The sequence below is a fragment of the Danio aesculapii genome, chromosome 4 (genome assembly GCF_903798145.1).
Source record: "Danio aesculapii chromosome 4, fDanAes4.1, whole genome shotgun sequence".
Lineage (NCBI taxonomy): Eukaryota > Metazoa > Chordata > Actinopteri > Cypriniformes > Danionidae > Danio > Danio aesculapii.
Window position 1 is genome coordinate 41,589,200 of NC_079438.1, and position 15,488 is coordinate 41,604,687.

At 37.0% G+C, this 15,488-nt stretch overlaps 1 protein-coding gene across 1 annotated transcript in view; it reads right to left on the reverse strand.

The window, feature by feature from the left end:
• Positions 1-1,665: 1,665 nt before the first annotated feature.
• gnptab (N-acetylglucosamine-1-phosphate transferase subunits alpha and beta) overlaps positions 1,666-15,488 on the reverse strand; it is a 40,872-nt gene continuing 27,049 nt past the window's right edge. Inside the window, exons 19-21 of the mRNA XM_056455689.1 lie at positions 15,145-15,312; positions 8,102-8,192; positions 1,666-2,708 (exon numbers count right to left, since the gene is read on the reverse strand). Of these exons, the coding sequence (XP_056311664.1) occupies positions 2,637-2,708; positions 8,102-8,192; positions 15,145-15,312 (331 nt within the window). The 3' untranslated portion in view covers positions 1,666-2,636. The remainder of the gene's footprint in view (positions 2,709-8,101; positions 8,193-15,144; positions 15,313-15,488) is intronic.

The following is a 15,488-nucleotide window of genomic DNA, read 5'->3' on the forward strand; positions in this document are numbered from 1 at the left end:
TGTAGATCATCGCCCTTCATATGCAACCTCTGAATCAGTGAATGCATGTATAAGCGCTGACAGACAACACACTGCGTATAAAAAAACTGATCCCACTCTACGCCATTTAAAGTGACACCTCTGTTATCAAACAAGTGAAAAACAGCAAATGACTTAAAAGTTTGAAAAAGTTATAATAAGAAAAATATAAATAAATAAGAAAAACGTTTTTGGCAATAAACCATAAGCAATAATTTTACACTGGCAATTGTGGGTGGATGGAGACCCCCCATCTGTTACGCCATTGCGTGCTAGCCACACGCTTCTACTGGAAATAAACTTGTTAATAGCCTCAGCCATAGTTAATCCAGTGTGTGTGGGTGTTAGCCTCAGTGTACAAGCTTAAAACTTTAAACTAGTGCACAGTTGGCATAACTTTGTTTAGTTGCAGCAGTTTTGTTCTGTGCAAAAACACGGTGTTGAGAAGCCTTTACTATTAAATAACCGTGACGAATTAAAGCGTGGTTAATAGTAATATCAGTCAATCATTGCATCCCTATTTGTTAATAACAAACACTATGAAGGCCATGACATACCTAGTTTTTGATATACCATATTTTTTTACTCTAGATTTATTAGGTTTAGCATCTTGGACATAGCATGTGCAGGAGTTTGAACACCAGCAATACAGCAATGTATTGTAGTTCACTTAATGGCCACCGGTGTCGCCAACTGCAATTGGATTCACTGTACTTCACTCAGCTTTGAGTCTAGTAAAGCTAACTTGAAATCAAGGTGAAACTACAAGGTTGAAGAGCTTAAAAATCATGATAATAATTTTGCTAATATTAACCAGTCACTGTTGTCGTCAATAACAAATACTATAAAGTTTTTAATATACCATTTTTTTGTTGTTGTTTTTACCGTAGATGTTCAATAATACAATTTCCAACAAATTTGTAACTTGAAACCTGGGCATAGATTTAGATTTAGCGTCTTGGACATCGCATGTGGATGAGTTTGAACACCTGCAATAGATTGCTGGCTGTAGTTCACTTAATGGCCACCGGTGTCGCCAACTGCAATTGGATTCACTGTACTTCACTCAGCTTTGAGTCTAGTAAAGCTAACTCGAAATCAAGGTGAAACTACATGGTTGAATTGCTTAAAAATCATGATAATAATTTTGCTAATATTAACCAGCCACTGTTGTCATGACCAGTCACTGTTGTCGTCAATAATAAACACTATAAAGTTTTTAATATACCCTTTTTTTGTTGTTTTTTTTTACCGTAGATGTTCAATAATACAATTTCCAACATATTTGTAACTTGAAACCTGGGCATAAAGTTAGATTTAGCGTCTTGGACATCGCATGTGCATGAGTTTGAACACCTGCAATAGATTGCTGGCTGTAGTTCACTTATTGGCCACCGGTGTCGCCAATTACAAGCGATTCTAAAGGTTAACAAACGATTTCTACATACCACCGCTTTAAGTTTTCGAACACACTGCAAAGGTCATGACATGACAAGCCGACAATCAAAAGCTGGGCCATCGTTGAGCATCTGTCACGTCAGTTGAAGCGGTATACTGTGTTCCTGTAACTGACACTCAAATAACATCCAAAAAAATAGGACTCAATTTGAGCCCAGTCGGGGAGATTTCAAAAGACCAAAGCAGTCATGATTTTAAAAGACTTTTAATTAATAAACAGATTTGGCTGTTTCATTATGGTACGGCATTCAGATTAAGTAACGTTCATTATCAAACTTTGCTCGAACAATTAAAAAAAAACAAATAAGAGGCACCGTTTTCTGCTTACATTTTCAGATTGACACAAAAAGTGGCAAATCATCAGCGTAATTTAAAGACCTAAAAGATATTTTCTTAAACAATTTGACCATCAAAATAACACAAAGATACGCTTGTATATTACGATGGTGTCTTTCATAACCCAATAAATAAAAGTAAACAGGGAACTTGATCCCAGAACGACATGATTATTCATCGTGTTTTGTCAGCCCTGAAGTTTGGGGTCAGTAGTCGCAACTTGTTTATCCAAAAAAAAAAAAAAACAATCCCTTTAAAAGACACCTGAAGGTGAGCAGTTAATCAATACACATGAGGGCCACACACATGGTGGCATCTGAATTTCAGACAAAGTCAGAATTTAATGTCCCGCTAAGAGACAATCACGTGAAGGACTTCAAGCAAAAAGAAAAATGGCATGCTTTTAAAAAGAGAAGGAAATACCTCCATTTTTGATAGATATCAAGCTTGCTGTTCGGTTTTTAAAGAATTTAGAGAGTCCGAAAGATGAAAGAAGACAGAAAGAACCAGTTTCATTCATGTGTAAAAGAAAGGCACTGTAAGAATGAGGAAGGAAAGACCGGATAAAGAGACTGCTGGGTAATACTTTTACCCTTAAGTTTCCCATATAAATAAAAATCCTAAGTCAGGGTTTATGGCAACTCGCACTCAATATTGGCCATTGAGTTGAGTTCACATTCAATACGCCATGTGGAGTGTCTGTGTGTCCCACTAATGCCCCTTTGTGGAGGAGGCCTGTACCTTTAAGCTTCATCCCAACATCTCCATTTGGGGCTAGTCTGACTCAAGTACGGCTCCACTACTTCATGTTTTCTGGGGAAAGGTCATACCCGCTCTGGGTTTGCGTCCTTGCTGACTCTGCGTCTTGGGAAGAGCCGTCGTTTCAGCATGATCAGCTGAGGGCAGAAAGAAGAGGAAGAGTGTTACACAAACTGGTTTTGAATGTTGCAGGTCAGCTTGTGACTGACACATGATAGTATGAAAACAAGATCGACACATGATCAGAACAGGAAAGGGTAATGCAAGAATGAAACAACAGGTTTCACTTTAGGTTCAAAAAGTCGTGAAGTGATGCATATGGGTAATATTAATGATAATAGCAAATACAGCATGTATTAATAACAAATTATTTTATTTTATGAAAACTACATTTCATTAAAACATTATGTATTATTTCTGTATACTGATTCAGATTTTTCTGATAAAGAAAAGAGGAAAATAAAGAAAATATAAGAAAATAAAGAGAATTTTCTATCATCATCTACCACTGGATGGATTCAAAGTGGCAATCAAAAATAATAGAAAAAAAAAAAAGTGTATGAATTTAAAAACTAATATATAAATGGTAACATAGTAATGCTTCACATACCATTTGTTAACTACAGATAACATTAAAAACTACTTAGCGTTTATTAACAATTGTTTACATTATTTAAAAAAATATTTTAATAACATAAGTCATTTTTATCTAATGGAAATGAACTACATGAGCTTACAATGAACAGCAAAAAAGGTGACAAAATTTTAAATGCTTATCAAAAAGTACAAAACAAACAAGTACATATACAGATATCATTCTTAAAACTTTGAATAATTAAATTAATAATAATAGTAAAATAATGAAAACGGTTTTTAAATATTACATTTTAAATCAATCTATGTGTTATTTAGCATTCCATTCAAATCTTTGTGAAGTATAAATAAAAATATGTCATTTCAAGAGTTCCCACTTAGATATGCTTGGCGTATAAAGCAGGTTTGGCATGCTGTCCCGGGAGAAAACCCTGAGCTCGGAGATATTTGAGCCCAGGGCTCGATAAGCATATCAGGAGATCCGAGATCAGGTAGGTCTCGAGAGCTCCCCCTTTAGAAAAGGGAGGAAAAGGAGGAGATGGGGTGGAAGGGGGGATTTTTCCAAACGAAGATAGAACAGTAGGGAGAAAAGGATCCATTTATAGTAAACTAGGATCACTCTGATTGGATAATTACTGATTACAGATGAGTGGCCAGACATGCTCAATCATATCACGTGCTCCTCTCGAAATTAGTTTATGAAACTTCACTTAAAATCAAATTGACATGACTTTTTAAGAGTCATAAATACATAATTAATGAAATTTCTGCCATGAAACTATGCACGCGCAGGCTGATAGGTCACCTAATCTGCTCCTTCATCATTAACTACATGGTGCAGGAGAAATATGCAGAACTGTGCAGAAGGACTTTTACATTTTCAGTAATGCTTCAGGCAAACTGTTTGCAGTTACAAAATTGGTGGTCTGTTTTCTTTCAAAATAAACAATCTTTACAGCCTGAATGATATACAATATAAAGTGGGTCTCAGGGTGTACCAGAAGCACTGCATTAATTTACATTTTCCGTGCCATGTCTTTAAAATATCAACATTTATTTTACACCAGTATTTTCAATGGAGTTCCTGCACTAGCACGTACATGTAAACAGCTCTTCATCTTGTTTTATGCTTGAACAACTAAATAAATGCTGAAGTCTATTTAAATGATTATATTTTAATTATATTTCAACATTGTTGCTGTTAAAGGAACCATATAAAACTGAAAAAGTCACATTAACTCTTCACTGTTCACCATTAACTGTGAAAATTAAGGACCTTAAAAGGTATTAAAAAATCATGTTTTTATGAGTTCTTAAATTTTGTTCAAGCATTGTTTTGTTCAAGTGTTTGACTCCAAAAGAGCATAAATAATCTAAATGTGCTAAATCCTCCGAATGGTTCAGGCCGGGGTGCGTCCAGCCAAGCTCCTCCGTCCGGGTGATGTCACGTAATTTGCGACAAACACGGCAAGGTGATGTGACGCTCACCACATGTAGTGAAACCATAGAGTGAACAGACGGCAAAATGGGAAAATGAAAGTTTGCGTCTCCTGGTTGGAGAAAGACTAGTTTAAACAGCGGCTAAAGCCTGTCGCTGAAAACAACCACGTAATTTATTCTTTCAAGCTTTGTTTCTTCCGAGCTTATCTGAGTTCTGTTGCATGGTTGTGCTCCATTGATCTATTTAACTTCAACTGTTTATTAACAACTGTTTATTAAGTTAAAGGTTTGATATTAATTAGAACTTGAAGTGACGATGAAGTCTTAAAATATTCTCAGAAGCTCTTTAAAAAGTATGAAAAAGATATTGAAATTACCTTTAGGATTCCTGCAAATACCCTGGATTAGCAAAATCACCTGTTTTGTCATCACTTCAGACATTACGCTAGAGAATCATTCAAATCCTAGCTCTATAGTGACGTTGGTGAATTAGTAACGATTTCTGCTGTTCTGACGTCAGCTGCAGATGTGAAAGAATGGCGGAAGAAAGTAGTTCCTCATACAAACGGGTTTTTAGACTCTAGTGTTTGATTTTCTTTTTAATATATGTTGTATAAATGCAATATCACATGAGTAGCATTGCGATATGGCTGTATATTGTCACTGGTGGAAACTAAGGCACTCGGCCAGCGGCCTTGTGCCAACCAAGCGGCAACCTTCCGCTCTCCCTCGGGAGGCCAATACGGAAGTAACTGAAACTGCAATTCATCAAAATTCCGCTAGTCCTGGCTCCATAATAGAGCAAAGTGCAATTGAGCCCTCTGTTAGAATGGCCAACTTTACAGCAGAAAAAAAGGTGTTTACAGCCTGGTACAAAGAACGATTTAGGTTCATATAGCTATTATTACCCTCCAGAACAACTGTGTGGGGGGTGAATTTTTTTATAACTCATCCATTTCCTTTATATTAGGTTATATTAAGTTTGCATAATTAAGGGCGTGGCCACTTGAGTGACAGCTAGGTCTCGCTGGTCGCCGTCACTTCACCTCAGCTGAATCCGGCAGATTAGCCACTGATCTCGGCATATTCATCGTATTTTTGTGTTGTTTTATGTGGCTTTACACAGTCAGCTGCCTTTTGGACTTATTTCTTACAATTATCAGATGATATGGGATGCTGTGTGCATTTAATTGTGCTCACAAACCGTTCACGTGGCCTCGTTTCCCATGTGAGTAAAGTTATATACTTGTATACCATCTTTATAAATGTATTTGTTTTATTTAAGATCATTTATCATTAATATTTTTCTTTAGACCCGTAAAGCACTCCAGAATGTGACAGATTGATTAGCTGTAGGCTCTAGAACAGTCATCTGAAGCGTTGTTATACAGTGTTGTGCTAGATTTTATCAATAGTCTTGCATTTACTAACACACACACATATCTGAAGTGTTTGCAAGTAATTCGCGTTTACCTCCTGTGGAAAAACGTCATAAGAGCAATGTTTAGTGGCTCAATGTATTACTACAGTGTTTTTGAAAGTCTAAACACTTTATTGATATAGTGTACAGCCAAGCACATGTGGTCAGAACACAAACGAGTCGCAGTTAATAAAGTATCAAGCGTTTCTCCCAAAGTAAAGTCTGTCTGCCAGGTCTAAGCAAAGTGCCAGCAGGTGTCTGTAGCTCCGCCCACTCTCCGCCTCTTTGCCCTTGTTTGGTATCCCGCCGTGGGTGCGATGACGCGCGAACAAAATGGCGACGGTTGGCCGCGCCTACTTGCGGCTTCTTTTGCGCTCTTCAGAAACCTATGGGTGACGTCACGGATACTCCGTCCATATATTTTACAGTCTATGGTGCCAACACACGCCTCCCATCTGTGCCGATATACAGCCATATCGCACTACTACTAGTGTGATAATGCTCATATATCATGTGATATCTATATCTACACACACAAGAATTTTCAGATTGTTGAATCTGCTTGGCTGAAAGCCATGCAATATTCTATAAGACTGACAAAAACTGCGAATGTTAATGTAAACAGTCTACAATAATGTATTTAAGACTTTTATTTAGGTGATAATGTACTTGTTTAGATTTCAAATAAGCAGTTTATTTACAATACAGTTGTCTACATGATGCAAATAAATAAGTATCATGCAAATATAAGTTATCATGTGACATTAGATGTGAATCCATAGCAGAAGCAAGTAGTTCCTCAACTTGCTCGCACAAAAGGGCTTTGAGACAAAGTTATTTCTTTTTTCATTTACACATTTATACCATCTAATTGCTGTATGAATGCAATATCACACTCGTAGCTGTGTGATATAGTTACATATCAACACTGCTGTTATAACAACACTGTGCACCAATCATAGCAGCGCCGACATACATCTATATAGCACTGCTATGATTGTAATATTGCTTATATAAACTGCCCATTTGATCAGTGATCAGGATGTTATTTTTGTCACAGTTGTTACCCCCCGATAGCACACATACATCTCGCAGACGTTTATTTGATGTTTCTATTTGCATTTACATGGAAGACGTATTCATTAGAGCAGGGGTGCTCAACCCTGTTCCTGGAGATCTACTTTCCTGCAGATTTTAGCTCCAACCCCGGTCAAACACAGCTAAGCAGCACTTGAAAATTACAGGCAGGTGTGTTTGATTTGGGTTGCAACTGAAATCTGCAGGAAAGTAGCTCTCCAGGAACGGGGTTGAGCACCCCTGCATTAAAGTGTTTGCTCATCTGCAAAACGTCAATTATCCGTCTATTTTCAGACGTTAAATAGATGTCTTTAATGTGTTTAAAATTTACAATTCTTACACAGCACACTTTCAATCAGAACTCTGAACACGTAGATGTTTTACAGACTATTCGGTTTTTCAAATACATCCTGCATGTAAATGTGCTGTCCACTATGTATTATTAATTGTCACATTAATGAGTCCCACATTTAAGCAGCAAACAAGAAGCGGTCAATCACATTAACACTGCAGGCTGTAAATCTGTTACGAAGGTTGTAATTAAGCCTGTTAATGCTCCTGTCTGTCAGAGATGATGATGCAGCTCAACATGACATGTCTCTGTGCGAATGTACAAAAGCATCCGCCGGTAATGTCTCATCTCCATATCAGACCTTCTGGTGAGTGTTCACATTACTGTTCTGTCAGTAATGTTGGATGAAGACATACTGCTCTTTTTAAAGGTCGCCGTGCCCATTAACCTCTCCAAAACACAGAAACCTGACCCTACATCTAATAGTGCGAGTATTTGCTGCGAGCTGCCCACTTGATCAGTCATCAAGGGCGGTATTTTGGCCTTTACCATTTCCTTAAAAGTGCACTAGAGGGTTGCTGGGTAAAATGTGATATATTAGTTGTTAATGCCATAGAGGCTACTGGTCTTGGTGGAGTGTGTGTTTTGTGTGAGTGCGTGCGTGTGTGTGTGTAAGACAGTAGACATGTGAACTGAAGGAAACTGACCTGCTCAGCAAAGAAAGACAAGACAGTGAAGACGACTAATGTCACCAGCACACAGTGGGTCCAGAACTTCAGCTTGTCTCTGTATATTCGCCTGTAAAACAAAGGTTAATGAATTTTTAGCATGGCTCATTTAAATAAATAATTCACTAAAAATGGATAGTTCTGGTCTTTAAAAGGCACCATTTGTAATTTTTGCCCCTAAAGTGGATAAATTCACAACAAAGGCATAGTTTTATGACACTGTGACTGAGTTTGGAATCATGGGAGTTGTGGTCTTCATTACATCCTGCAGAAATCATGTTCACGAATGAGCTAAAGTATTTAACACTTATTCCATGATAATATGAAGACATTGAAGTAAAAAAAGAGCACTAAAGCATCAGACTAGCATGAAGTAGCACAAAAACAGCAGAGCTTTTATTATGCCACAGTCCACCACTTCCGTTTTATTCCGGTCATGATCACATAAGAAAGAAGCTAAACTAATTAACCATGCTATATGCATCTGTTATCCATTTTAGGGTTCTGTTTTGGGTTGCAGTTAAAACATATCAAAGCATATTTAGTGTTTTCCTGTTTTCTATGAAACCAAACCAAAAAATTTAGAGTGTGTGGCATTGTTAGCATGACAACGCTAATTAAAATAGCTTATTTCTCTGGATTTGAAACATTCTTCAGAACATTTGTGACCATTTAAATACAGAAGTCAGCAAAATATATAACATATCTAGTGTTTTTTGAATATTTATAGGAAATAATCTTAAAAATTGTGCTTTTAAAGTCTGCATGAACCAGAAGTTGTGACTTTTTTTTCTTTCGTATTTTGACACAGTTCCTAGTAGGGCTGGACAATTTGGCCTAAAACCAAAAATATTAATTAACTGAACATTAACTTGATTCTGAGTAATGAATGACTATTTTATTTATTTATTTATTTGATTTTTTTTGCCCTCACAGTTCACTGACAGGTTTTGTACAGTAAATATGCTCACATATTACAAGTGAGAAATTTTTGAATGAAGGGTGCATTACTTGATTTTAAAATAACTGAAGGAAACACACGCTATCTACTATCTACGATAATTTATTGAACATCAAAGTTGAACAACTGAAACCAACAATCACTTTTTTCTTTAAGAAAAGTGAAAACAAAAAACTTGCACTTTTGAAAAAATATATATATATATTCTATATTTTTCATATTAAAAGTAGAAAACAAGCAGTATTTCTTCAAAATAAAATAACTCTTCTATATCCTGTAAATAATAAGTTATGTGCATTTCTTGCATCTTCTGTAAACATATTTTAATATGAAAACATGCCGTCTCAAGGCATCTCTGCCGCAGCTTCCAATCATCATCAATGTAGTGCAAACGTGTGACGTGTAGTTACATTTTTTGAGAGGTGTGCGGCTATGCGACCGCGTGAAGGCTGCACCAAATCACACCCACGTGTTCAATGCAGAAGTATAAATCAGCCTTAACAGAGCGGGGTCACTCTGTTAATTGCCCAACCCTAGTTCCTAGGCATGTTAATTGAGAAAACAGTGTGTGTGGCTTGTTTTTTTCTACTGCGAGCTGATTGTATGTAGTAAGTAGGCATTTTATTCAGAAAGATCAGGAAAAGGGTTTCAAAAAGTTATTACAACCTAACAGACACCTCCTCGCCATTTCTGTTTGTTGTCATGGCGCTGTCAAAACTGACAGTTGGAGGGGCGTGGTTAAGTATGTTAACCACGCCCGATACTTCAGACAGACGTAATAAAGAATTTAATTAAACACAAACAGGAAATGCATTTTCAGATTTAATATAAAGGTTATAAGGGCAAATATTTTGTTATCTTTATGACATACACAGATGAATTATTTACCACAAAACTAGCAATGTGAGCTAACAAAATCAATATGGTTAGATTTGATTTCAAGTGTACCTTAAATCTGATTGTTGAGCCGCATTCAAAGCTGTTATAAAATACTCTACACACACACACACACACACACACGCACGCACGCACGCGCACGCACACACACACACACACACACACACACACCTGTGACTCCTGCTTGGCAACAATTTTGTTGTTAGTATCGAAGCAAAGAAAGGGTTTTATTTGCTTTGTTTGATTTTGTAAAAACTATGCTACATACATGGAATAACAATTTATAAAAGCAATAAGCCCTCGGAAGCTGTGGTTTACAGTGAATATAGAAAAGCTAAGCTTGTTTAACAACATAATGTCACTTGTTAAAAAAATCATTTGCAGATGTTAAAGATTAAAAAAATAATGTTGTAAATTATGCTAAAGGTCTCGTGAAGTGCTTTGAAATATGCATTTTTATTCAATGTTTGATTTAATCTCAATTGAAACACAAAGAAAGGGTGGGATATAGTGTAGCTCCTCTCCTATTTTAAAAACAGCCAATAGTGTTTTGTTTCATCAACACTCTTCCAGTGAGAGTGGTTGAGATCATGACACCATGTCTCATCTGAAGTCAAAGATACTAAATATTTTTGTTGTTGCCTACATACTTTACTTTGACACTCAAAGTGTAGTTTCAGTTAAAATCTTTTTTAATCCTCGACTAAAGAAAATGTTAGATAACCCAAAACTGACTTTGTTTTGCTACAGTTACGCCTTCCATCCACACTACCCCGGAGTTTTGAAGCCGCGAAAACGGAGCATTTTGGAAACGCTGAAGTTTTGGTTTTAAAACGCTGCTGCTCTGTGTCAGTGTGGATGGGGGAAAACAGAGCCATCTGAAAACAGAGATATGGCTGTTGACATTCGCCTGTCTGATTGGGGCTTTTTCTCAATATTAAGTGCACAAAGTTCAGTCTTGCATCCTTTCCTTGTAAGTTCAGGCTTTGTAAGTTTGATATGGAAAATAAACTCCTGAGGACACGTTGGTTAAATCTTCAAAAGGAACAGTGCACTTTATAACCTCATTCACGTCACTAGCTACATTGTTTCACTATCTATATAAATGAAAACATGATATATAAACAGCCTATTATTTGATATTAACTTAACCGACACTAAACATGTTGAGGCGTCGTGTAGCTACATATTTATATGAGCGTCATCTTCACTGCATGCATATTTATAACAAAACGTTGCCTATAGCATAACTGCCTCCTTTCATTTGAATTGAAAAATATGAAACATACCCTCTCTTTTGCTGAATATCAGTTTAAATAATCAATAATGGCCATTAGAAAAGTATAACGTACAATTAGTTTATACATTATAGGAAATAAAGACAAGCAATAAGACAAATGTGCGGAATCAGTCTACGTGGTTACATTAATTATTATATTAACTTATCTTTGTGCTCAGCCAAAACACGTTACCTGAGAACAAGTAATAGATTTAAAAGATCGAAGAGTCGTTAAATAGAGACAAGATGAATTAAATATCACGTTCAACAACTATAGTGAGATGAAATCCAGCAGTAGATCCTTGATGAACTGTCCGAGGTGCGCTGCTCTCACCTGGGGAGCTGTATTCAAAGCACCCGCTGACTTCCTGGAGCTCAGACGTCTGCATATGCTGCAGCGCATGCCAGAGTGTGTGTGTGTGGTCACGTGCATTTTTTTTAGAGGTGTAGTGTGGATGGAGATCTTTTCAGAAACGCTAGGTAAAACGCCAGTGTGGACGTGGGTCATTTTCGTCCTAAAACGCCGTTTTAAAATTAAAACCTAAAATAACAACAGTGTTCATTTGTGCAAACCTTTTAACAGAAGATTATTAAAAACATGTCACAGAGTCAAACCACAACAACTGTGCTATGGAGCGCCAGTGAGCTCATCTTCTCCACTGTCAGCCCACAGGAGACTGGATTAGCAGTGCTGTTTTAACTCTTGCCAAACAGAAAACAGTATATTTAATCAAGACTATGATTGACAGCTCACACTGACTCAAGATCTGATGTCACCGCAGGCTGTTGGAGGTGAGAGGGCGACAAGGTGACATCATCTGTGAGAAACAACGTCCGTTACCCTTTTTCACTTTTACAGTGGACCGCTTCAGCCTGGCAGTGCCCAAAAATAACCAGGCAGGTCACGCGGCTCTGATGGGGCTTTATGGGGCATCTGGGTGTAACAGAGAGCTGGTCTGGCTGGGTGAGCATGAATGGCCAATGCGCTACTCATAATTTCCAGCGTCTAAAGAATCGACAGACACACAAGCCCTTTCTAAAGCACCTCCCCAATTCCCAGAATTCCAGACCGTGTGGACAGTTATCTGACAGCTTCACAAAGTGATGACAGGAAGGAACGTTTACCAGCTTTCGCAGAAACAGGATATAAATCAAACTCATCTCAATGTAAACACTTATGAAACTCATTACAGCAACCCAAATATATCACTACAATAATAAATCATTAGGTTCATCAGGAATGATCTAGAGAGAAATGTTACATCAGTTAAAAATAAAGCGTCAAGTAGCGTGGGAGAAAGACTTGGGAATCGAACTCTCGGCAGACACATGGGACAATTGTTTGACTTCAATACAGTCATGCTCAGTCAACAGCAGACACCAACTGATTCAATTCAAGGTCATACATCGTCTACACTACACTAAAGCCAAGCTCCATAAAATATTTCTTCCTGTCTCACCAATGTGCGATAGATGCAAGATATCAGAGGACACGGTTGCTCATGCCTTTTGGCTCTGTCCCCTATTGAACAGATTCTGGACCAACATATTTGACTGGTACTCCAAGGCTTATAGAACACTTTTTCTGCCAGATGCCGAACTTGCCATTTTTGGATTTTCACAAAACACATCTTCTCTCCCTCAAACAGTGCAAGACTCTTTAATGCAAGGCATGGTGGTGGCTGAAAGACTATTGCTTAATAATTGGAAATCACCGTTACCCCCCTCATTTCAGAACTGGATTTCTGATATGATATCTGTTATTTAGATGGAAAGACTCAAATTTTTACGGACTGGCTCCACGAGAAAATTTTTGGCCACTTGGGGTCAATTTCTTGATTTATTTGACAAATCTACATCTTAAGAGCAATCCAGTGACCCCTCTGAGGTTTAAGCTATACACCCTCTCTAGTTTCGATTGTAAGTTTTGTGACTATGATGTGTGTTTTTCTTTTTTTTTTTGTTCTTTTGTCTCTTTTCTTTGTTGTTTTCTTTTATATTGTATTTTGTTTGTCTAAATTACGAGCCAATGTTTGTTCTTGTTCTGTGTGTGTGTATATATATATATATATATATATATATATATATATATATATATATATATATATATATATATATATATATATATATATATATATATATAAAAATCCTTAAAATAAAGTAATTAAAAATAAATAAATAAATAAAAAAAGCGTTATTTCTAAATGCTTATTGCTATCACAATTATATAATATTACAATTATAGCATTTATTTTCATTTTGAATCTTATTTCTATATTTTCAGCGCACATTTTAATATCAGTCAATATTTTAACACCATAAACATAATATAATATAATAATACATTCAACATAATATAGGAGAATTTCTGATGCATATAGGGAGGAACTTTTATTATGTAATCACTATACAAACATAAAACTGTAACCACTATTAAAATCTACACTCACCGGACACTTTATTAGGTACATCTGTCCAACTGCTCAACAAAAAATTCTAATCAGCCAATCACATGGCAGCAACTCAATGCATTTAGGCATGTAGACATGGTCATGACGATCTGCTGTAGTTCAAACAGAGCATCAGAATGGGGAAGAAAGGTGATTTAAGTAACTTTGATTATGGCATGATTGTTGGTGCCAGACTGGCTTGTCTGAGCCTTTAGAAACTGCTGATCTACTGGGATTTTCACACACAACCATCTCTAGGGTTTACAGAGAATGGTCCAAAAGAGAAAATATCCAGTCAGCAGCAGTTCTGTGGGTGCAAATGTCTTGTTGATGCCAGAGGTCAGAGGAGAATGGCCAGACTGGTTCCAGCTGATAAAAAGGCAACAGTAACTCAAATAACCACCCGTTACAATTGAGGTATGCAGAGGAGCGTCTCTAACGGTCAGCATCGTGTCAGCGTCACAGCCTGAGTATTGTTGCTGACCATGTCCATCTCTTTATGACCACAGTGTACCCATCTTCCGATGTCTACTTCCTGCAGGATAACATGCCATGTCATAAAGTATTAATCATCTCAGACTGGTTTCATAACATGACAATGAGTTCACTGCTCTCAAATGGCCTCCACAGTCCCCAGATCCAATAGAGCACCTTTGGGATGTGGTGAAACGGAAGATTCGCATCATGAAAGTGCAAACCGACAAATCTGCAGCAACTGCGTGATGCAATCATGTCAATATGGACCGAAATCTCTGAGGAATATTTCCGGTACCTTTCTGAATCTATGCCACAAATAAGGCAGTTCTGAAGGCAAAACGGGGTCCAACCCGGTAGTAGAAAGGTGTACCTAATAAAGTGACCAGTGAGTGTGTGTTTGTGTGTAGAACAATATTATAGAACACACTTATTATAGAACAATTTTATATATTTTTTAAGTTTTTAAGATTTCTATTTCATTGTTTTCTATACTTGAGTGATTTTAATTAGTTGTACGTGTTTTTGAATTATTCCAGTTTGCTACAAAAGAAACATTTTTTCCGATTTGCATTTTAGTTTACATTCTTTTTATCTAATATTTATTGAAAATATGTTCTGCTCCACTGGAAGTCATGCTGTTACACAACACCAGTAGTGATTTATGATGCATCTGCCACTTTCCACACTAGATTTAAGCATAATAAACCTCTAAATGCACTTAGAACGTTTGCCTTTATTCCAACATTTCAGTTTTTTAATTGGTAAAGATTAAACTAATATATAATATTAGATTTGATCTTAATCTGTTCTGTTTATACCTGAGACTCAATCATGAAACCTGTCAAATGTTTGACTTGCTGAGCTATGGCTGTCATTTACACACATACACACACACACACACACACACACACACACACACACACACACACACACACACACACACACACTGAACTCTTACCACTCCTGCAGTTCAGTCATGTGGAGGAAGCGGTTTCTGTATTCTCTGGGTAGCTCAAACTGAGATGGCAGTGGGAACATGGACTCATAGAAGTCCCTCAGTACCGCTTTTACCGTGCCCGCATCCTTATGACTGTGGTCAATGTTGTCGTTCAGGCAAATAAACTTCCTGTATGGGTTAAAGTGGATTAGACTTCCTAGTATGTGCAAAACAATACAGACATCGTCAAAGGTTTTGGGACCCTTGGTGAATATGAGCAAATAATACTGTGAAATATGCTTTTTTTACCTTCTTTAGCTTCCATTTAAAAATTCACAAAAAACTAATTATTGGCATAGGCGAAA